The sequence below is a fragment of the Salvelinus alpinus genome, chromosome 20 (genome assembly GCF_045679555.1).
Source record: "Salvelinus alpinus chromosome 20, SLU_Salpinus.1, whole genome shotgun sequence".
Lineage (NCBI taxonomy): Eukaryota > Metazoa > Chordata > Actinopteri > Salmoniformes > Salmonidae > Salvelinus > Salvelinus alpinus.
In genome coordinates, this window is record NC_092105.1 from 47,015,280 (window position 1) to 47,040,427 (window position 25,148).

The window sequence follows — 25,148 nt, forward strand, 5'->3', positions numbered from 1 at the left end:
TGTATACCACAGGTATGAGTCAATCTTACTTGTTTACTGTTGTAATTACGTTGGTAGACAGTTTTTAATAGCAATAAGGCACCTTGGGGGATTGTGGTATATGGCCAATATACCACGGCTAAGGGCTGTATCCAGGCACTCCACATTGCATCGTAAGTAAGAACAGCCCTAAGCCGTGGTATTTTGTCCATATACCACAAACCTCTGAGGCGCCTAATTGCTTAAATATAACAGATACTTGCACATGTGAGGTTTCAAATATATATGTTACTACTACTAGCTTACTCTCTCCGTGCTTTTCCTGAACATGTTTATCTTATATAGCTAGTTGTTATTGTTCTTCCTTGCTCATCCAAAGCAGGCTTTTTTCCTCCTCTTAGTCTTCAGATGCTTGACTACATGATCATCATGTTGTGGCTGTAATATGGACATTGCATTAGAACTAGATACACTCTTAGAAAAAAGGGTTCTTCAGCTGTCCCCATAGTATAACCCTTTTTAGTTCCAGGTAGAACCCTCTGTGAAAATGGTTCTACATGGAACCAACAAGGGTTCTTCAAAAAGTTATCCTATAGGGACAGCTGAATATCGTTTTAAGTTCTAGATAGGACCTTTTTCTAAGAGTGTAGCTTATCGGATAGACATTTTCAGGAAAAGCAGCTCATTTAGCAAGCCAATAAAATGTCTCTGATATAACTAGCTAGTAATTCTTGTTCTATAGACGTTCCTCCTCCTCGCTGGTCTGCAGATGCTTGCGTACTTGACATTTCCTAGAACTCACAACTTATCAGAAATACATTTTCAGGAAAAGCAGCTCATTTAGCAAGCCAATAAAATACCTATTGAATTGGTTCAACCTTGAAATATGGCTGCTCAAGATAGAGATCGTACCATTTTATCTCTGTAGCAGTTTTGTCTCACCTCTTCTGGGCACTGCAACAGCCAGATCTTATTCTAAGTGGGTAACATGGAATTCATTGGAGGAGGGAGAATTAATGAGAATCAGAACTTGGACAATGTCAGGAAATAAGTAGGATAAATGTACATCCTATCAATGACAAAATAAACTGCAGAGGTAGCCTTAAGATAACATTAGATATGTGCATGTTATGTACTGGACAGATGGCTATTTTCAAAACATTGGATTACCAACTTGAGCGGTGATGTCTCAGTTTGCACCACATTTTCACATGGACGTATATACACTGAACAAAAATATAAATGCAACATGTAAAGTGTTGGTCTCATGTTTCATGAGCTTAAATAAAATATTCCAGACATTTTCCATATGCACAAGACGCTTATTTATCTCAAATGTGTGTTACCCTGGTCCTTCCTCTGCTGCCTCCATAACAGTTTATGAATTGCTTTTTAGAAAACATTTTAATTCAGCCTTTGTGGTTTGGAAAGTATAGTGACTATTATTGCTTTAATTTATTCATCAAACAGATGGGGTTTTGGAAATGTAGGTACTTTTCGCAAAACAATCCCATCTGGTGGATGGAAAGAGTCATAATTTATATATACATATACACACACATATAATACACACACACACACACACAGTTGATACTTCAGACAAGGAAAAATGATGTATAGCTAATTAAAATGAAAAAAGACCTTTCTGAATTATGAAGCCTTTGTGCTTTTTTTTTTAAACACAACATGTGACTTTAACTTATTTAGTAGCTTTCTGCAATTATCCAAAAACAACTAGAAAAACGCCATTCCTTAACCAATAGGCTGAACAGGTGTAATGAACGCATGTAAAATACCCATAACAAGCGTTCTAATCACCTGTAATTGCACACTGAACAGGTGTAATGAACGCGTGTAAAAATGCACACAACAAGCGTTCAAATCGGAGGTGCTGAAGATGGAGGAGAGTGCAGACGAGATGTCAGCTTGCTCCGAGTAACCTTGACTTTTAGCCCTCTCAAACTTACTTAAATGTAACGGAACTTGGCTTATAGTAAACACAATAGAGAACAACGCTTAGTTGACCTGAAACTTTGAGAAATGGAAGAAAAAAATGTGCGAAAGAGCAAAGGGAGGAGAAGGCAGTTGCTAGCTGAGCACTCATACATTGGAGAAAAACCGCCACCTGACTCATCAGGAGAAGAAATGGTTGATTATGAAAATCCAGTCAATAGTCCTGCACCCAATAAGACACAGAAATAATTGTCTTTGCGAGAACTACAGGTCAACATAATCGATGCGGTCTCTGCAAAGATGAACGAAAGAGCCGATGGTCTGGAGAAAATGATACACAAAAACACATAAAAAAGAGTTGACCTCGAGACCCCTCTGAATCATGCATACAGGAGTATAGAAGAGCTTAAACTTGCAAACACTGCTACTTCTGAGAAATGCTCTGCACAGGAGAAGACCATCACCGACATGCAAGAGTGCTTATCGGAAGCAGAGCGATACCGGAGAAGGTGGGGGCTACGGCTTTACGGTGTCCCCGAGGACCAGGATGAGAATGTGAAGCGCTTAGTAAGAGATATCTGTAATCGTGTGGCACCGGACTTCCCCGATGGATGTATGGATATGGCTGCGGATGTCACTCATCATATTGGGAAGAAGCAAGATGCCATCGTCAGCCGCTCGATCATCATCCAGTTTACTTTTCGCACAGCGAGAGATGCAGTTTGGAAGAAAGCAAAGGAAAGCGCCTTTCTGAAAGAGAGAAAATTTTGAATCGTTGAGGAATTAACTGCAGCAGACAAGGCAGCAAAGGCAAAATTGTGGCCTCTTGTACAACAGGCCCGAAATCAAGGAAAGGGTGGATACTACAGGGGAATCAGAGCCTTTTTCGCCAACGGAAAATAATTACGACCGGGGTGATTTGTTCTGTCGGTAGGTTTATAAGATAGCTCCTTCCCCACTGTAAACAGAGCGTTCTAGTTTTGAATTATGGTGTTACTGTTTACAAGTTAAGACTTCTGTTAATACATATATAAAGCAACTTTTTATAGAGAGGGTAGAGTTGAGATTGCATAGGATTTTTCTTTCTATTCTGTAGATATGGACTTGAAGTTTATGTCAATCAATGCCAGGCGGATACGAAACCTGTTGAAGAGAAAAGCGTTTTTTTTTGTTTTGTATGGACTGCAACGCATATCTTGTATTCGTTCAAGAAACGCATTCATGCAAAGAGGACTATAATTTTGGGAAAAATCAGTGGGGCAGTGCCATTTCTTTGGCCCACGGGACTAATCATTCAGCTGGGGTTGCAATTTTAGCACACAATTTCAAAGGGCAATTTTTGTTGACTCCAATGGACGTTGGCTAGTAGCGGTCATCCACCACATGGACAGATTGTGTTGTGTAATGTATATGGATACTGTTCTAGTCCTCCAAATAACTTACTTCTAGAAGAAATTCTTAAAAGTCTGAGAAAATATCCATCCAGTCAGATTATAGTAGGTGGAGATTTTAATATGGTTTATTCTAAGCAGACTGATAGATTGCCCCATAGGCCTAACATTGGTGTGAACAAATTGGTGAATTTCTGCCAAAGCCTGGACTTAATTGACATATGGAGAGTTAAAAACCCTGGAGAGAAACAGTACACATGGAGTAATAGAGATCGTTCTCTACAATCAAGAATTGATTTGTGGGTGATAACCTCTAGTCTTGAGCCCAAAACAGTAGAGGCAAAAATACTGCCTGCAGTCCTGACGGATCATAAAGTCATATGGCTGACTGTAAGAATGTGCAGTAATGATGGTAAGAAATACTCTGGTGGTTATTGGAAATGAAATAACTCATTGTTATTGCATGATGATTTAAAAATGTGATTAAGAATCTAATTTCTGTTTACTGGAGTTTAGCTACATCTAATGCAGAATATGGGAAATATTGGGAACTGCTGTAATGTAAAATCTGCACAGCCTGTATTACTTATGGAAAACGGCTTGCTTTAAGGAGATGTGAGGTGTCACGAATACCACCGAAGGTGGCTCCCCTTCCTGTTCGGGTGGCGCTCGGCGGTCGTCGTCACCGGTCTACTAGCTGCCACCGATCCCTTTTTCCTTTTTGTTTGTTTTTGTCTAATTGTTTTCACCTGTTCCTTGTTGGGGTTTTGGGAGGGGTGTTATTTAAGTTCGTTTAGCCCGCTGGTGTTTGTGCGGGCTTGTTATTTTGACGTATGTGGTGTTTGTGTTCTTTTGGGTTTTCGCTGTCCGGGTTTTTTAGTAACTATGGTTTTGGGTTTGTTGCACCTGTGTTTTGGGCTTCACCCATGGTTTTAACTGGTTACTAGCCGAAAGGACATTAAAGCGTTTTTCCCGTCTACCTTCTGCTCTCTGCGTCTGACTCCACACCCATCACTTTCCAGACGTTACATGAGGTAGCTGAACTCTAAGACAATTGCGGATATCACAGAGATTGAGCATCTTTATCTTAATGAGAAAGCTAAATTGAATGATTTACAGAATCAACTAGATACATTGTATGAGGAAAAGGCATTTTTAATTTGGAAAAGAGGAAAGGGGAACTCAACACACTTCGGAAATGTAAGATTAATGGGGTTACCACTGAGGATAGAAAGGAGTTATCAGACTTTACCACTAAGTTTTATGAGAATCTTTACTCCTTAGATAACAATTTGAGTGACTCTAAGGATCTGCTTGATTCTATAGAGAATGTTTAAAAAATATATATTTTACCTTTATTTATACATGTTTTTTCTCATTGAGATAATATCTCTTTTCCAAGAGAGACCTGGTCCAATAGCAGCAGAGAATGTTAATTCGGTTAGTGAAGAATTCAATCGGTCTTGTTGTCAAGATTTATCCTTTATAGACATCCAGTACTTGGTTGCTCAGTTAAAAAATAATACATCTCCAGGTTGTGATGGATTAACCTCTGAATTTTACAAAACCTTCTCTGAAGAAATGGCACCATTTTTACTTGAAGCCTTTAAGGAGGCTATAAAGAAGGGAGAACTACCTGCCTCTCTGAAGCAAGGGGTTATTACTATTATACTTAAACCACACAAGGATCTCTTAAATATTGATAATTGGCATCCAATCACACTCCTAAATAACGACCACAAAATTATAGCCTTAATCTTTTCAAAAAGGTTGAAGTCTTGCTTGAATGATCTGATTGATCATATAGTCCAAACTCCTGCGGTAAGGTAGCTCAATGTATGATAGTTGCATGGTAAGAAAGGGGAGGGAAAAAAACACAGCTCAATGAAAACCGTCTCACCTATAGTCCGCCACAGTGGATACGTCATAATACCCATAAAACCTAGAGGTCAAACACGGAAATGGTTCCATTTTTTTTTTCACAATTCATTTTTTACATCAATGATTTTACAAACACTTCAAATGAAGCATGTGTTTAGTGTAGGCTTACCTTGGCGTGATGTTTTGATTACCATGTAATTCTCTCTCGGACAAGGTGAGTTTTATCAATATATTTGCAGTGGTGTAAAGTACTTAAGTAAAAATACTTGTAAATAGGTTTTTGGGGGTATCTGTACTTTACTATTTATATTTGACAACTTTTACTCCACTACATTCCTAAAGAATATAATGTACTTTTTACTCCTTACATTTTCCCTGACACACAAAAGTACTTAGAATGCTCAAGCAGGACAGAATTATGGCACCTATCAATATAACACTTTGTCATCCCTACTGCCTCTGATCTGGCGGACTCACAAAACACAACTACTTTGTTTGTAAATTATGTCTGAGTGTTGGAATGTGCCCCTTTCTGTCCGTAATTAAAAATATGAAAATAGTGCCTTCTAGTTTGCTTAATATAAGAACATTGATGTATAGCATTTACTTTTACTTTGTACTTTTACTCAAGTATGACAATTTAGTACTTTTTCTACCACTGTACTTAAGTACATTTAAAACCAGATACTTTCAGACTTTTACTCAAGTAGTATTTTACTGGGTAACTTTCACTTTTACTTGAGTCATTTTCTTTTACTCAAGTATGACAATTTAACTTTTTCCACCACCGTATATTTACTCTCAAAATAAAAATTAAAACGAGACTTAGTTGAGTGATAACTCAGTTCTAGAATGTTGTCATTGATGAGAATGAATCAAAACCCAAGTTATCAATTAAAAGTCTAACTATTTATATAGCACATTTCTTACAACAAATTCATTTCAAGTTCAAAGTCATGCATTGAAAGGCATGTGGCACTTAACATCCTTCCACTTGGCAGGTCTCTATAGGTGACCAGGGGATTCTCTACCACATGCGAATGCCTCCATGGAGCTCATCAGTGTAGCCATGCAGCCTATTTTGGCTAAGGAACCGTCTCCTGGGCAGGTTCAGTGGAATGGCATGTCTCCTTGAACCTGAGCCAATACAACTGCTGTCATCCCTGTCTGTACTTGACATTGTTAAAAAACAAGGACACCTTGGGCATGCAGGCATCCTGGCTAGCATGGCGCTGTTGGTGGAGCAGGTGGAGGCTATACGACAGGCAACAGTGGACAGCGCACCAACTCCAACTGGCACACCATGAGAGGGAGGTTGACGTCCAGCAATTATGGAGCAGTGGTTAGGGCCAAGCACGCTGCTAAAAAAAGGGTCCTCAGATCAGTCAATGGATGGGGTATTGTCTATAAAGTGGGACACAGATAATGAAGAGGAGGGCATCAATGCATTCAAAATGGCTACAGTGATGGATGTGTAGGAGTCAAGGCTTTGCGTCACGGGGTCTGGGATCTTGGGTGCCTCACCGGATGGTCTCGTGGGTACCACAGCAGTGACGGAGGTTGAGTGCCTATCTGCTGCAAGGGACCTTACCATTCAAGAGGCAGTGAAGTCAAAGGATTTCTAAACTCAGCAAAAAAAGAAACGTACTCACTGTCAACTGTGTTTATTTTCAGCAAACTTAACATGTGTAAATAGTTGTATGAATATAAGATTCAACAACAGACTAACTGAACAAGTTCCACAGACTTGTGACTAACAGAAATTGAATAATGTGTCCCTGAACAAAGGGGGGGAGGGGGTCAAAATCAAAAGCAACAGTCAGTATCTGGTGTGGCCACCAGCTGCATTAAGTACTGCAGTGCATCTCCTCCTCATGGACCGCACCAGATTTGCCCGTTCTTGCCGTGAGATGTTACCCCACTCTTCCACCAAGGCACCTGCAAGTTCCCGGACATTTCTGGGAGGAATGGCCCTAGCCCTCACCCTCCGATCCAACAGGTCCCAGACATGCTCCATGGGATTGAGATCCGGGTTCTTTGCTGGCCATGGCAGAACTCTGACATTCCTGTCTTGGAGGAAATCAGCCATACTGCTCTTCTGTGCGTGGTGGCATTGTCATGCTGGAGGGTCATGTCAGGATGAGCCTGCAGGAAGGGTACCACACGAGGGAGGAGGATGTCTTCCCTGTAAGCGTTGAGATTGCCTGCAATGACAAAAAGCGCCAGTGGAGAGCAGAGTGGTCAGTCCTTACAGGAAAGGGCAGGCCACCCAGGTAGTACTTGAAGTGTTTGATGGAAGCCACAACAGCCAGGAGCTCCCGCCGGGTGACACAGTAGGGGTGCTCATGTTTGTTGAATGTTTTGCTAAAGTACGCCACCACTCTCTCCCTCTCTGGCCCCAGCTGGGCCAGCACCCCACCCATGCCACACATTGCTCGTGTCTGTGTTCAGGGTAAAGGGCAAGTGTCCTTGAATACTCTTCATTTTAAGCTGCCCAATTCTACAAGAGTAATTGTTTTGAGCCAAACACACATTTGTCATCATCTGATGATAGTCAAATAGATGCCATGAGTTATAATAGTCAAGCCTATATTTATTGGTAAAAACCAGTAGGCTGTTTGCCACCCAATTATTCAAGAGTAGTTATTTTTATTGGTAATAAATAAAAACTGGTAGACTAATAACTGACATCAAAATTACTTTTATTTTCATATTTTCGCTATACGTGAGGTGTTTGTTGTGTGTTTTGTTAACATTCAAATGGCACAGTATGATTCTCTATCAAGAATAGTGCCTTGTAGCTCTCCCAGTCTTGTTTCACACGGTCGGGAACCGACCAATAAAAATGTGTTAAGAAACTAAAAACAACACACTCAATCAAAACCGTCTAACCAATTACAGAGCACTGGTGTAACGCCTATCGCTGTCATTCCTCCCACTTCTGTTGACATGCCCACTTTCAGACACACTCCACATACTGCATGCGGTTAGCCGTACTTGCAGCGAGTGGCTTCTCAAACACCATACTTACGATGAGGGGCTTCTTCAAACGGACGGCGTCATCGATGTGAACCTAGTATCTCACAACGACAGGGTCATTCACACATGTATTGTACAAAAAGCTGTAAACTATAAATACAATCATAGATCAGGAAAAAAAAAGAAAAAAAATGGGGCAATTCAATTGTTTAGCTGGGCCTCGGTATTTTCATATTTTCCAAAATACTTTGTTTGTTATGGAATGCAGAGTTAAAATAAAATGTGTATTTCTTTCTTTCTGCAAAAATAAATATATAGGATAGAAGGAGAGATATTCTTCATCTCATAGAATAGAAAACCATTTCCATGGTATGCTGTAGATCTCTATATGCTGCTCTCTAACGGTTGTGCCCTACTGGCTGAGCCCCTGCTTCACCTAAAAAACAATACACAAAGAAAACACACATCCATGTATCGCTAATTAAAACTTGCCCTGTGCCATTGTCTTTTAATACAATCATTGGGGTGAAAAGGAGAAATACAGGAGCTTTTGCATAGAGTGGAGTTCTGACAGTGGGATGTCCAATCCTATTGGTAATTGATCAGGCAAGGGATAGTGGTGGTGGCGGTGAGTTTTGTCCTTATTGGGCGAGAAGCAGACTGACTTTATTCTTATTGGACATTCGCAGCAGAAGAAAAAGCCTTGGCATGGAAAATGTCTTGATTGGCAGAAATTATTTGAACCCCATTGTGAAAGGTTACTGCCCATGCCACAAAGCCGCCCCTCCAAGCTCGAGGTGATGTGGGGGATGTGTGGACGTTCGAGACTGGGGTCATTCCGTTAAACAGAAATAGGGAGACATGGTTGACTATGCGAGCCCCAAACCATTAGTACATTCAGTGCAAAATAAACAGTACCAGTCAAAAGTATGGACACACCTACTCATTAAAGGGTTTTTCTTTATTATTACTAATTTCTACATTGTAGAATAATAGTGAAAACATCCACATTTAAATAACACATATGGAATCATGTAGTAACCAAAAAAGTGTTAAACAAAAGAATGCCAAGAGTGTGCAAAACTGTCATCAAGGCAAAGGGTGGCTACTTTGAAGAACCTCAAATGTAAAATATATTTTGATTTGTTGAACACTTTTTTGGTTACTACAGGATTCCATATGTGCTATTTCATAGTTTTGATGTCTTCACTATTATTCTACAATGTAGAAAATAGTAAAAAATTAAGAAAAACCCTGGAATGAGTAGGTGTGTCCATACTTTTGACTGGTACTGTACATGTATACACAACAGGGACAGACATACAGTACATGTACAAGTATACACAAAGAAAAGAGCACGCATGGTACACAGACAGGTGCTCTCACTTCCTCTTCGTCAGTCATTACAGCCCTATTGGTTCTCCGTGTAGCCATGAACCATGACCCTTAACCTCCATCCTCTGATATATCATCACGACAAGTGAACACTTGAATGTAACAAAACAAATTCCCTTCAAGCGTGCTGGCACAGTTCTTCAGTAACACTCGTCATAACCTGTCATATAAACAACAATGCTTGTTATAACATTTCATAGTTCGTGAACCCATACACAATGGGGACACAAAACATAGAGATATATTTGATGTATCCCTTGTCATGTCTTTGGACGCATTTATAACAGTGCTACGAACACATTATAGCAACATACCCTAAAGTACTATGTGGCTCCTTCCGCTCTTTTCTCCACATCGATAGCGATATCCTCATGCAAAATCTAACAAGAACAAACTGGTGTTGCACTATTTCGGCATGCAAATATCGAGCTATAACACAACGCCATCTAGGGGTTTCCGGACTCAGTGCAGCTCACAGAGTTGCTGAGATGGACCCTGCATGCAGTATCGAGCCAGGCTGAGATATGAAGGCTGCCTCCACAGTGCATCACAGTGGAGCTTCTATTACTATCTACTCCAGCCAGAGTTGTCTGTTTAGCTCACATAGACCTCTGTACAGTAGTGTGTGCACCCCATAGAAAATGTGTGTGTGTGTGTGTGTGTGTGTAAATAAATCCTTTGTGTAGGGGTTATGCACTGAGAAGTCCAAAACCAGGATGAAAACATGCTCAAGAAATCGTAAGCATCTGTGTTGGTGTGTAGTGTATGCCCCGTGCTTAAAGATGCTTCTATAGCTGTGTCGACAGTACTGAAGTATCCATATATAATGTGCTGCCCTCTTGTGTTTGCATCCTGGAACTGTTTTGGAATACACTTAAAGCTAGAATCCTTAATTGAAAGAATAACAAAGCGGCACCCCGCCTCTGTTTTGGTAGAAAGCTGAGGGGTGGGCCTGGAGAAATGTAACCCCTCTCAAATTCATAGACAGAACTATGGATGCAAGGACTGACCATCCATGAAATAAAAATTACAGTTTTAACCATGTTTTGAGGCTATACAGTATGTTTACATTTACATGGTTTACAATCATTGGAGTAAACCAAGTATATATTTTGGGTTCTGATGGGGTACAACTGTTGAACTAAGTTCATGATGCATTTATAAGTTATATACTTCTTGAATCAATGGGTATATATAATTAATTTCTACATCCAAAAATGAATGTAGGAAGCAACTAAGGATTCTAGCTTTAAAAGTTGTGGCTCTGTTTTTTTTGTGTGTGACACAGATAAACCTTTTGAATGTCATTTTGAACAACCAAATCAACCATACAAAGTCTCTCGTTACAACTGAGTTTTCAGTCGTGACCCAATAGGAAATGGACGCAACCCTTCGTGAAACAATGAGTAAAAGTGTCTCTCGTATCTCTCATAACAAGGCACGTGTCCGATGCCACAGTCTCGGCTTCCATATTCCTCAATCAACCACAGTCAGCAATTGTATGAGCTACACCTCGTGCGGCTCGGGTGTTTCTTCTTCTTTGAAGGCTCCTCAGTCTTCCTACTACGGCAAGCTGGAGGTTCATACCGGTTCATACACAGGTTCACTCTTTTGTGATACATTCATCAGTAAGTACACTGAATGGGAGAAAATTACATCAGTGAGAAATACAGCCTTTTATTTGGCAATGTCTCAGTGTGTATGTATTTCTGTGTGTGTGTGTGTGTGTGTGTGTACATGCATGTGGAGCTACATGCATCTATGAGAAAGTGCATCTCATCTATTTGGAAAAAGAGTGACCCTACAATTTAATTTGTATCCGTAAGTGTGTGTCAGTTTTAAAGCCTTGCTCATGTAGTCTAACATAAGGTAAGTGCAGTGTGTTTTGGAGTGTGACAATGCCTTTGGTGCCCCTTAGGAGCTCTGACATATCATTTCTGAAGGGATTAAATTGTAACGGTCTTACTCATGAGGGTCATCTTGAAAGTGTGTGCGTCATGTATTATAGTGTGCATAGTCTGCAGCCCCAGAGTAGAAAAGGAAACAGTTCTGAGGTCCAGAACACGAGGTCACTCCAGGAGGAAGCATAGGGGATTAGGATAAGGTTGCTCTGGGCTTGAAGTGCAGGCTGAACCCCTGGAGGAAGAAGGAGGACTGGAGATACAGTAACCAAGGCCATTAAACTGATAAGAGATAAAGCACAAGTGTGGTTGTTGTACGCAGGAATCGAATGGAGGGCATCAGTGTAGGTAAAAGAACAGTAACGTTATTCCAGGAAGTATGGGATCATGGAGCAGGGAGGTATAGCAAAGCCAGGGGGTCAAATTGGGGTTGTCTTATTGGTGGAATTGTCCCAAAAGTTCGTTTTTTCTCCACAATGATAATTTCTTGTAGATGTCTATTCAGTTTCCATTGTGTACTGTGAGTCCTGTCTCGCTTCAAGCTAAGGTGGTGGGATTTCCTCTCCACCATTTGTTCTTTCCCAATTCAACCCCTGGCTGTGGCGGACATTTTGTAGAGGTTACTCCAGGCCAAAGGTGCTGGTTTCCTCCACGGCCGTCAGCATTTTCTCGTAGAGCATGGAGAACGACGGGTACGGCGGGAGGTCCAGACGGTTAAAGCATGTGTGGGCCCTGTAGAGAGACAAATCGATAGTGAGGAGTAAACTGACAGAATATGCACACACCCACGCATGTACAATGTGCATAGTATACATTCTACTTCATATGTGCAACAGTGACGGTCGGTGCCATTTAAGATGAGGACACTATTTAATTGTTTTACGAGCATGGCCTTATTTCTATTAAAGCATATTGGATGACTGTCATTTATATTCCATTCACCCAGCTCAATGCAACATCGATAGATTTAGGCTACTACATGATACTCGAATTTCCCAATACCCATCATGAGGTTGCTACAACCTAGCTTATAAATGAAAGTTTACAACTTAGGTGCACAGGTTGAGAGAATTTTTAGTAATCAAGGTGACAGACAGTAACACATTCAATACCGTCATGCACACTCTTGCCTGCATCTAGCTGATCTAGCTGATCTAGGGTGTAATCATTAGTCCAAAAGTTGCAAATGAAAGTTTCTATTGGACAAATTTAGGTATGTTTCCTTCTTTTTGCTTCCATTTAAGAATCATTGTTCAACAGAATCGGCGGAATGAATACAAATCAAATGAACATTTTATTTGTCACGTGCCGAATACAAACCTTAACCAACAATGCAGTTCAAGAAAGAGTTAATAAAACATTTACTAAATATAGTTTTTGAAAAAATGATTCAATCAATAGGTAACACAAGAAATGTACATAACAATAACGAGGCTGTATACAGGGGGTACCGGTACCGAGTCAATGTACGAGGGTACAGGTTAATAGAGGTAATTTGTAAAGAGACTATGCATAGATAATAAACAGTGAGTAACAGCAGTGTAAAAACAAAGGGGGTAATGCAACCAGTCAGGATGCTCTCGATGGTGCAGCTGTAGAACTTTGAGGATCTGGGGACGCACACCAAATCTTTTCAGTCTCCTGATGGGGAACGGTGTTGTCGTGCCCTGTTCACAACTGTCTTGGTGTGTTTGGACCGTGATTGTTTGTTGGTGATGTGGACACCAAGGAACTTGAAACTCTCATCCCGCTCCACTTCGGTCCCGTCGATGTTAATGGGGGCCTGTACGGTCCTCCTTTTCCTATAGTCCACTATCAGCTCCTTTGTCTTGCTCACATTGAGGTTGTTGTCCTGGCACCTCACTGCCAGGTCTCTGACCTCCCTATAGTCTGTCTCATCAATGTCGGTGATCAGGCCAACCACTGTTATGTCGTCAGCAAACGTAATGATTGTGTTGGAGTCGTGCTTGGCCACACAGTCATACGTGAACAGGGAGTACAGGAGGGGACTAAGCACGCACCTCTGAGGGGCCCCAGTATTGAGGATCAGTGTGGCAGATGTGTTGTTGCCTGCCCTTACCATCTGGGGGCGGCATGTCAGGAAGTCCAGGATCCAGTTGCAGAGGGAGGTGTTTAGTCCCAGGGTCCTTAGCTTAGTGATGAGCTTTGTGTGGGCACTGTGGAGTTGAACGCTGAGCTGTAGTCAATTTACAGCATTCTCATGCAGGTGTTCCTTTTGTCCAGGTGGGAAAGGGCAGTGTGGAGTGCGATTGAGATTGCATCATCTGTGGATCTGTTGGGGCAGTATGCGAATTTCAGTGGGTCTAGGGTTTCTGGCATGATGGTGTTGATGTGAGCCATGACCAGCTTTTCAAAGCACTTCATGTCAACCGACGTGAGTACTATGGGGCGATAATCATTTACTTTCGCTATCTTGGGCACAGGTTACTTTCGCTATCTTGGGCACAGGGACTATGGTGGTCTGTTTGAAACAGAGACAGGTTGAAGAGGTTGAAAATGTCAGTGAAGACACTTGCCAGTTGGTCCGTGCATGCTTTGAGGACACATCCTGGTAATCCATCTGGCCCTGCGGCTTTGTGAATGTTGACCTGTTTAAAGGTCTTGCTCACATCGGCTACAGAGAGTGTTCACACAGTCGTCCGGAACAGCTGGTGCTCTCGTGCATGTTTCAGTGTTGTTTGTCTCAAAGCGAGCATAAAAGGCATTTACCTCATCTGGTAGGCTCACTGGGCAGCTCGCGGCTGGGTTTCACTTTGTAGCCCTTAACAGTTTGCAAACCCTGCCACATCCGATGAGCGTCAGAGCCGGTGTTCCAATAAGCGCCCGGATTAGTGTCCCGCTCCTTGAAAGCGGAAACTCTAGCCTTTACCTCAGTGCGGATGTTGCCTGTAATCCATGGCTTCTGGTTGGTTGGGAAATGTACGTACCATCACTGTGGGTACGACAAGTCCATGCACTGCATGCCAGAACATATTCCAGTCTGTGCTAACAAAACAGTCCTGTAGCGTAGCATCCGGGTCATCTGACCACTTCTGTATTGAGCAAGTCACTTGTACTTCCTGCTTTAGTTTTTCCTTGTAAGCAGGAATCAGGAGGATATAATTAATTATTATTATTTGTCAAATGGAGGGCGAGGGAGAGCTATGTATGCATCTCTGTGTGTGGAGGAAAGGTGGTCTAGAGTGTTTTTTCCTCTGGTTACACGTGACATGCTGGTAGAAATTAGGTCAAATGGATTTAAGTTTGCCTGCATTAAAGTCCCCGTCCACTAGGAGCTCTGCTTCTGGATGAGCATTTTTCTTGTTTGCTTATGGCTTTATACAGCTCATTGAGTGCGGTCTTAGTGCCAGCATCGGTTTGTGGTGGTAAATAGACGGCTACGAATAATATAGATATGAACTCTCTTGGTAGACAGCTTATCATGAGGTATTTTACCTCAGGCGAGCAATACCTTGAGACTTCTTCAATATTAGGCATTGTGCACCAGCAGTTTTTGACAAATAGACACACACCCTCTTGACAAAGCAGTATATCCTTTGGGTCGGACTCATTAAAGAAATACAGATGAAGTCGGAAGTTTACATACACCTTAGCCAAATACATTTAAACTCAAGTTTTTCACAATTCCTGACATCTAATCCAAGTAAAAAATCCCTGTCTTAGGTAAGTTAGGATCACCACTTTATTTTAAGAATGTGAAATGTTAGAATAATAGTAGAGAGAATGATTTATTTCAGCTTTTATTTCTTTCATCACATTCCCAGTGGGTCAGAGGTTACCATGCACTGAATTAGTATTTGGTAGCATGGTCTTTAAATTGTTTAACTTGGATCAAATGTTTTGGATAGCCGACCACAAGCTTTCCACAATAATTTGGGTGAATTTTGGCCCATTCCTCCTGACAGAGCTGGTGTAACTGAGTCAGGTTTATATGCCTCCTTGCTCGCACACGCTTTTTCAGTTCTGCCCACAAATTCTCTATAGGATTGAGATCAGGGCTTTGTGATGGTCACTCCAATACCTTGACTTTGTTGTCCTTAAGCCATTTTGCCACAACTTTGGAAGTATGCTTGGGGTCATTGTCCATTTGGAAGACCCATTTGCGATCAAGCTTCAACTTCCTGATTGATGTCTTGAGATGTTGCTTCATCTATTTTGCGAAGTGCACGAGTCCCTCCTGCAGCAAAGCACCCCCACAACATGATGCTGCCACCCACATGCTACACGGTTGGGATGGTGTTCTTCGGCTTTTTTCATCCAAACATAACGATGGTCAAAATGGCCAAACTGTTCTGTTTCTGTTTCATCAGACCAGAGGACATTTCTCCAAAAAGTATGATCTTTGTCCTCATGTGCAGTTGCAAACCGTAGTCTTTTTTTTTTTATAGCGGTTGTGGAGCAGTGGCTTCTTCCTTGCTGAGCGGCATTTCAGGTTATGTCGATATAGGACTCGTTTTACTGTGGATATAGGTACTTAAGTACCTGTTTCCTCCAGCATCTTCACAAGGTCCTTTGCTGTTGTTCTGGGATTGATTTGCACCAAAGTACGTTCATCTCTAGGAGACAGGTCTCCTTCCTGAGCGGTATGACCATGGTCCCATGGTGTTTATACTTGCATGCTATTGTTTGTACAGATGAACGTTGTACCTGCATGCATTTAGAAATTGCTCCCAACGATGAAACAGACTTGTGGAATCTACAATTTTCTTTCTGTCTAGGCTGATTTCTTTAGAGTTTTCATGATGTCAAGCAAAGAGGCACTGACTTTGAAGGTAGGCCTTGAAATACATCCACAGGTACACCTCCAATTGACTCAAATGATGTCAATTAGCCTATCAGAAGCTTCTAAAGCCATGACATAATTTTCTGGAATTTCCCAAGCTGTTTAAAGGCACAGTCAACTTAGTGTATGTAAACTACTGGCCCACTGGAATTGTGATACAGTGAATTATAAGTGAAATAATCTGTCTGTAAACAATTGTTGGAAAAATTACTTGTGTCATACACAAAGTAGATGTCCTAACCGACTTGCCAAAACTATAGTTTGTTAACAAGAAGTTTGTGGAGTGGTTGAAAAACAAGGTTTAATGACTCCAACCTAAGTGTATGTAAACTTCCGACATCAACTGTACATCTTCATCCAGTTTGAGGTGAGTAATCGCTGTTCTGATGTCTAGAAGCTCTTTTTGGTCGTAAGAGACGGTAGCAACAATGGTAGCAGCAACATTATGTACAAAATTAGTTACAAAAATGCAAAATAAATAAATAAATACATAGCACAGTTGGTTAGGAGCCTGTAAAACGTCAGCCATCCTCTCCTGCTCCATTATCTTGTTGTACCCCTAATCCCACGCAAACACAGTTCACTTTCATAGCAGCCACATAAACAGCATGATCTCTTTGCTTGTTGTAATTTGTTCTTGGATCTATGCACTCTCCTCTCTCACATTTTCCCTTCACTTGTGGACTTCAGTGCACAACACATTAGCTGTCAGTGACCAGGCAAATAAAAGCTTTCCAAGCCCAACATTCATATCATAACCGCTACACACAACCTACATCATTGTCAACATTGCTAGTAGAACTAAACGCATTAGTAAACCCACTACAATCATGCAGTACAGTGTACAGTTAGCAAGCACTTTAGCAGTTACACCTGTGCGCCCGGTGACAATAAATTAATAAAACCAAAAGCTTACCTTGACTTGGAAGCGTTCCAGTGTTTGATAGCAATATCCAGCTAGCTAACATACTGTAGCATTCCTCTGTTTGAGCAAGCTAAACTGGCTAGCTAGCAAAGTAAGTGAAAACAATTGGAAACATAGCTAGCTCTCCCTCTTGCTTTAATTTGTTAAAAACTGTTAAACTCTTGTCTTTCTCTCTCTTTGAGTCAACTACTCACCACATTATATGCACTCTAGTGCTAGCTAGCTGTAGCTTATGCTTTCAGTATTAGATTCATTCTCTGATCCTTTGATTGTGCGGACAAAATGTCAGTTCATGCTGCAAGAGCTCTGACAGGTTGGAAGATGTCCTCCGGAAGTTGTCATAATTACTGTGCAAGTCTATGAAAAGGGGTGAGTACCATGACCTCCAAGGTTTTGCATTAGCTGTCCTCCCGCTACACCATGGTGCTTCCCTACAAAGTGCTGTTGAGGCTACTGAAGACCTTAATTACAAAACAGTGTGTTTTAATCAATTATTTGGTGACATGTGAATATATTTAGTATAGTTCTATCTAAAAATTATAGTTTTTAAAAAATGTTTCACTGTTTTAATTTGTATTAAATTCACTGAGAAGGATGGTCCTCCTTTTCCTGCTCTGAGGAGCTTCCACTGATGTGCACACACACATCACATACACACAAACCTATAGTACACACAAGATAGTGACAGAAGCAGAACATTTTGAATAGCTCACACAAACAGGTAGGCAAATATACAGACAGACAGGTGTACTGTACCTGGGCAAGGAGGTGATTTTGCCCCACTTCTCCACACAGAACCTGCGTGGTCCATTGCTACCTCTGAGGGAGGCAAAGCCCTCATAGGGAATACTGGAGGTGCCTGTCACAAACTAGGGAGAAATACACAATGTCAACTATCCAATTTAGGTAACACTTTATTTTTACAGCACCGAATATGGGCTCCCGAGTGGCGCAGGGGTCTACGGCACTGTATCTCAGTGCTAGAGGCGTCACTACAGACCCTGGTTCGATTCCAGGCTGTATCACAATCGGCCGTGATTGTGAGTCCCATAGGGCGGTGCACAATTGGCCCAGCGTCGTCCGGGTTAGGGTTTGGCCGGGGTAGGCGGTTATTGTAAATAAGAATTTGCTCTTAACTGACTTGCCTAATTAAATAAAGGTTAAATAAATAATAAGCAGGTATTTACATACAAAATACTTGTAAAAATGGCAATTATATACATTTTGCACAGAAATTACTTCTCGTCACAAGGATATTAATTGTACCAGGAAGCACCAATTTTAAGCAAGTAATTTCACATTCAATACCAAATAAATACCAGTGGTAACAGAGCTGTACAATTAAGAGCTATTGTAAGTTAAGACTGGGGAGCTCAGCCTTTCCTAAGTATCAAACTCTGTTGGAGTTTCCCCTGAAAAGTAGTACCTGCAGCAGTCTCAATTTCTGCTCATTGTTGAACCTCTCCACTGCCGCCCAGAACCAGCGGATTACTATGTGGTTGTCATGGTACCCTGGGGAGAAAAAGGCATCTCAGTCAGCCATAGTTCAAAATAAGCCTCCTGTTCTTAAAAGTATCTGTAGCTTTCATGTCCAGTCAAAAGTGTTGCCCCTGCACTTGTTTGTAAACTGGGTGGGTTGTGCGGGGCCAGGCAGTAACGCCTGATTCCACTAATCAAAGTCTTTGAAGACTAAGATGAGATGATTAGTAAAATTATGGGTGTTACTACTTGGCTGGAGCAAAAGCATGCCCCCACACCGTCAGAGTGCCCACCACTGCTCCCGTCTCTACCTCCTCTGTACTCTGTGTTGTTCCTCCAGTCTGCCAGGTCGATCTCTGCAGTGCCAGCGATCACCAGCTCCAGCTCCCGGGCATCAAACACAGAAACCAGCCGCACGTCCACCACCTAACCAATACATGTCACAATACTAACGTATTATCTATGACAGAGACATTCCCACCTGGCCAATACATATTGCAACACTGATACACCCCTAATACATTTAGAGTAACCACATTGAATGTTAATGGCCTGCATGATTATCCATTTCATTATATCTATTTAAGATACATTACCACCTGCTGCATCATTATCTATTACACAATACACATACTGTACATTACCACCTGACCAATACATACTGTATCATTATCATTATCTATTGCAGATACAATATCACTTGACCAACACATATCAGAATGATGGACCATTATTGGTGTGTGTGATGTCATAGGGCCCTGTGTTTTGTACAATCATGTCACATGACCTAGATTTGAACCTTTATTTAAAGCTTTTTCATCAAACTGTCCCCTTCTCTTTTTATTTCAAATGGTCCAGCACCATCCTCAGACAATTGCTTTCATTTTTGGTGAAACAAATTCCAGGATAAGGCTTAAAATACAGGATAGAAATCATGCTACAGTGAGCTCCAAAAGTATTGGGACAGTAACAATTTTGTTGTTGTTTTGGGTCAGTACTCCAGCACTTTGGATTTGAAATGATACAATGACTATGAAGTGCAGACTGTCAGCTTCAATTTGACTGTATTCTCATCCATTTTGCGTGAACCATTTAGAAATTACAGCACTTTTTGTACATAGTCCCCCCCCCCATTTTAGGGGACCAAAGGCATTGTGACGAATTCACTTATATATGTATTAAAGTAGTCAAAAGTTATGTATTTGGTCCCATATTCATAGGCCGCAATCAAGCTTGTGACCGTACAAATTTGTTGGATTTGCTGTTTCTTTTGGTTGTGTTTCAGATTATCTTGTGCCCAACGGTAAATAATATATTATGTCATTTTAGAGTCACTTTTATTGTAAATAATAATAGTATATGTTTCTAAACACTTCTACATTAATGTGGATGCTACCATGATTACGGATAACCCTGAATGAATTCTGAGTAATAATGAGTGAGAAAGTTAGATGCATGAATATCATACCCCCCCAAAATGCTAACCTCCTCTGTTACTGTAATGGTGAGAGGTGGTAAAACAACAAAAAATGTCCCAATACTTTTTGGAGCTCACTTTATGTCACAAGATTGCACAAAACACAGGGCCCTACCTCATAGAAGCCTCGCACCAGGCTCTCCGTCTGCTGAGCCACACCCCTTTCGATGCGCCACTTAACCATACGCTCGATGTACTCCTTCTTATTCTTCTCTGACACTGGAATACCTGCCCCGCCTGGCTTCAGCTCTCTCTCTGTGATCTAAAAGGCCGTAGAGATTGATACACAATATGGGGTGAAACCTAGTCTGGGTACCAGTGTTTTTAGCTAGCATTCCACTTCTTGACGCTTCTATCATTTGCCAAAGAGACTGGCCTTTCTTCAATCTTCCAATATAAACATTCTATCATTAACTTTTTTGGGATAGGGGGCAGCATTTTCCCCTTTGGATGAATAGCGTGCCCAGAATGAACTGCCTCCTACCCAGTCCCAGATGCTAATATATGTATATTATTATTAGTATTGGACAGAAAACACTCTGACATTTCTAAAACTGTTTGAATGATGTCTGTGAGTATAACAGAACACATATGGCCGGCAAAAACCTGAGAAAAAATCCAAACAGGAAGTGGGAAATCTGAGGTTTGTAGTTTTTGAACTCAGCCCCTATCGAATTCACAGTGGGATATGGGTTATGTTGCACTTCCTAAGGCTTCCACTAGATGTCAACCGTCTTTAGAACGTTGTTTCAGGCTTCTCGTGTGAAGGGGGGCCGGATGGGAGCTGTTTGACTAAGGGTTCTGCCTGCAGCCTCGTTCTCAGTCACACGCATTTCACATGAGAGGTAGCTCTCGTTCCATTGCTTTTCTACAGACAATGGAATTCTCCGGTTGGAACATTATTGAACATTTATGATAAAAACATCCTAAAGATTGATTCTATACTTAGTTTCACAAGTTTCTTCGACCAAAAATATAACTTTTTGAACTTTTCGTCCGACTGAACCTGAACGCGCTTTTGGATTTGTTTACCAAACGCCCTAACAAAAGAAGCTATTTTTACATAAATGGACATACATTTACATTTAAGTCATTTAGCAGACGCTCTTATCCAGAGCGACTTACAAATTGACATAAATGATGGACATTATCAAACAAAACAAACATTTATTGTGGAACTGCGATTCCTGGGAGTGCATTCTTATGAAGATCAAAGGTAAGTGAATATTTATAATGCTATTATGACTAATGTTGACCGCGCCACATGGCGGATATTTATTTTGGCTGGTTTGGCTCTGAGCGCCGTTCTCAGATTATGCTTTTTCCGTCAAGTTTTTTTGAAATCGGACACAGCGGTTGCATTAAGGAGAAGTGTATCTAAAGATCCATGCATAACACTTGAATTTATCAACATTTTTAATGAGTATTTCTGTGAATTCATGTGGCTCTCTGCAAAATCATAGCATGTTTTTGAACTACTGAACATAACACAATGTAAAATTTGATTTTTGGATATAAATATCCACTTTATCGAACAAAACATACATGTATTGTGTAACATGAAGTCCTATGAGTGTCATCTGATGAAGATCATCATTTTATCTCTATTTGTGCTTTTTGTGACTCCTCTCTTTGGCGGGAAAAATGGCTGGGGATTTTCTGTGACTTGGTGGTGACCTAACATAATCGTTTGTGGAGCTTTCGCTGTAAAGTATTTTTGAAATCAGACACTGTGGCTGGATTAACGAGAATTTTATCTTTAAAATGGTGCCTAATACTTGTATGTTTGAGAAATTTGATTTATGAGATTTCTGTTGATTTGTATTTGGCGCCCTGCAATTTCATTGGCTGTTGGCGAGGGGTTCCGCTAGCGGGTTTAGTCAGGAACCTTCCCGCTAGCCATGATTGGCTGAGATAACGGATAGGCTGGACATGCCGGGAGATGAGTTTGGATGTAGCTTGCTTCTGTCTATAACATGAGCTGGTCAGTATGTGTTGAAAGTCCTTTCTACCGTGCCGCTTTTTAAAGATATAACGTTAGCCATTGAGAACTACAAAAATGTTGCTACTTTTCTAAACACCATTGATGCCCTGAATTTAGCAGGCGCTATCAACAGATCTGTTGGAAAAAGTTGTGATGGGCTACTGTCAGCACACGCCACAGTCAGTGTGAACTGGAGTGACTTGACACAAAACAGAGTTAAATGGTTCCAGTCTGCCATGGATCATTGATCCATGTATACGGGTAAGAGTCTAATTTTCAGATATTATACGTTTCTAATTTTGTCAGAAAGTTGTTTTCATTGCATGTTAAAGTGTACTGTTCGCTAGCTAGCAGCGTTAGCTTGCTGGCTCGCTAGCTAAAGTTACATGTATTATCAGTGTAGTAATATTAAAATCAGAAATACATTTGCATTGCTAGTTATAGCCTAACGTTAGCTAGCTAGCTAACATTGAACCTAGTTGGTTAGCTTTAGCTACTTGCAGATTCATACTACAGCTATGACAATCGGTTTGTATTGGTGGTTATAGTATGAGTTGGGATTATGACGGTTCATTGCTAGCTAGTGTAGTAGTAACATAAAACACATGGATAAAATATAAAGACATAAGACAGCTGAACATTAAAGTAACGAACCACATGTTCACATTTATCATGAGACTGTGGTAATGGAGATATACTAAGAGACGTTCTGGCCCTCTTATTTTCTCCATTGTGCTGACAGACTGACCAGACACATGGGCACCTAAAACAATTGGACACACTAGACTTATAGTCTACACATTCCACTAAAAGCACACATACCAGAGAAATATGCCTAAGGCAACTGGACACTAATGATAAGAAGAGACATAGAGTCTGCCAATTCCAATAAGGACATACCAGAGAACATGCTGGGGCATTGAATTAAATACAGGGTTGAGTCATAGGCCTAGAGTATAGAGGGACATATATTATTTTTAAGACAAGCATGGGTCTGGCCACTATTATAATTTAACTGAAAGCAGATAATGGGCGTTAGTAGGCGTGAACAAGCAGGAAGCCTGAACTAAAAAGATAAGGATGGCAGGAAGAATTAGGGGAGGTATGCTTATTTGCATATGGGGTGGACCCATATGCTATTTATGTATAAATGTTGGAACCGGGGTTGGGAAGCGGTGTGTGTTCCGCGGGGTGTGTTCCGCGGGGACATGCCAGTGGGCTGTACAGTTGTAATAAAGAGCATGTTTGATTTTAAAAGTTCTGGTAAGCGTTGTATTTGAAAATGATTTTCCACGACATAATTGGCGAGCTAGCCAGGAGCTGATAGGGACTGGGACGTTCTTGGCTGATGATGGGTTCTTTGGACAATCTAAACAAACAGAGGTGGCCGCCCAACTAGACGGTAAGCAAGTTCTTACAATAGTTGAAATGTTTGTGTAAGATTGCTCCAGAGATACTGTCTCAGCGAGAGGAGCGCCACGTAAGTCTCTCTTTCAAATTTCCTAAAATGAAACCAGTAAATACAAAAGAACTTTTAAATTCAATGAATTTGCATGTATGTGTAATTTGGGGAATGGTATTAAATGTAAATGTATGCGCATGTATAGAGACTGAGTGAATAGGTGCTGTGAACTTTGCTTGTGTTAGATGTAGAGTGAGCATGCATGCGCTCGTTCAGATCAGACCGTTCGAATGTGTAGCTTAAATGATGCGGTTGTTTGCGCATCTGGCTGAGATGGCTGGTTAACATTTTTGAAAAGGTCTGCTTGGGTGGGATATTCACAGCGCGGCAGAAGGGTCTGTTGGTGAATATTTAGTAGTTAAATTAATATTTCATGGTTACCGCTTTGAAAGAAGGACTGAACGGATGAAATATTTAGAAGGCAGGAAAAACGTTAGCCCGATTGTGCGGCGTTCAACTGCAAAAGTAGCTTATACAGTCAAAGCATAAAACAGTAGGTTGTAGGAAAACGTTAGCCCGATTGTGCGGCGTTCAACTGCAAAAGTAACTTATACGGTCAAAGCATAAATTAGTAGGTTGTAGGAAAACGTTGGCCCGATTGTGCGGCGTTCAACTGCAAAAGTAACTTATACGGTCAAAACATAAATCAGTAGTTAAATAAATATTCATAGTTTCCGCTCTGAAAGGAGGACTGTATGAGTGAAGTAGTAGGTGCAGGAAAAACGTTGGCCCGATTGTGCGGCGTTCAAATGCAAAAGAAATCCTGCGAATAAAAAACCGCTCTGTCTAGCTACCAGGGTTTGGTAATTCAGTAGGTCACGCCATAATACTACTCTAATAATAGAAGAAAAGATAAGTATTGGGGGTTGAATAGAATATGAAGACAAGCTGATCCGATTAGACAGTAGTCTCGTCATATTGTAGAAGTCTAGGCTTATGTAGGTGGAAGTGAATTAAGTCAATAAGGAAAGACAAGTTGTGTGTGTATGTAGGCAGAACGTCCAGGAGAGGGAGCGCGCAGCTCTCCTGTGACAGAGTAGAGTTGATGAAGGGTGTCGTTAACTGCTATTAGGCAGAGGGAAAGAAGTTAAGAAACATCGAAGTAAAATAAGTTATAAGCAAGGATAAAAACACTGATGTGATAAAGTAGTAAGCGACCATAGTAAAATTACTAAAAAGGTATCAAAATAAAGTATAGACAAAATAAATAACTAAAGGTAAAAGTAAGACGTTAGATAGAGATCTTAATGGAACGGGCAGTGGACCTGTGTGGCTCAGTTGGTAGAGCATGGTGCTTACAAACGCCTGGGTTGAGTGTTCAATTCCCACGGGGGGACCAGGATGAATATGTATGAACTTTCCAATTTGTAAGTCGCTCTGGATAAGAGCATCTGCTAAATGACTTAAATGTAACGTAAATGTAATATTAACAATATGTACACTTTCTTTTCCAGAAAGAATAAGGGAAAAAAAAGGGTTTTTTAATCTTCTCTGGTCAACAATGTCATTGGAGACTGCATTACTGTGGAAAGCAGTTA

At 41.0% G+C, this 25,148-nt stretch overlaps 1 protein-coding gene across 1 annotated transcript in view; it reads right to left on the reverse strand.

Annotated features, from left to right (window-relative positions):
- Positions 1-7,889: 7,889 nt before the first annotated feature.
- LOC139547012 (E3 ubiquitin-protein ligase HECW2-like) overlaps positions 7,890-25,148 on the reverse strand; it is a 77,625-nt gene continuing 60,366 nt past the window's right edge. Inside the window, exons 26-30 of the mRNA XM_071356044.1 lie at positions 20,280-20,426; positions 18,999-19,113; positions 18,635-18,720; positions 17,965-18,077; positions 7,890-12,211 (exon numbers count right to left, since the gene is read on the reverse strand). Coding sequence (XP_071212145.1) covers positions 12,100-12,211; positions 17,965-18,077; positions 18,635-18,720; positions 18,999-19,113; positions 20,280-20,426 — 573 coding nt within the window. The 3' untranslated portion in view covers positions 7,890-12,099. The remainder of the gene's footprint in view (positions 12,212-17,964; positions 18,078-18,634; positions 18,721-18,998; positions 19,114-20,279; positions 20,427-25,148) is intronic.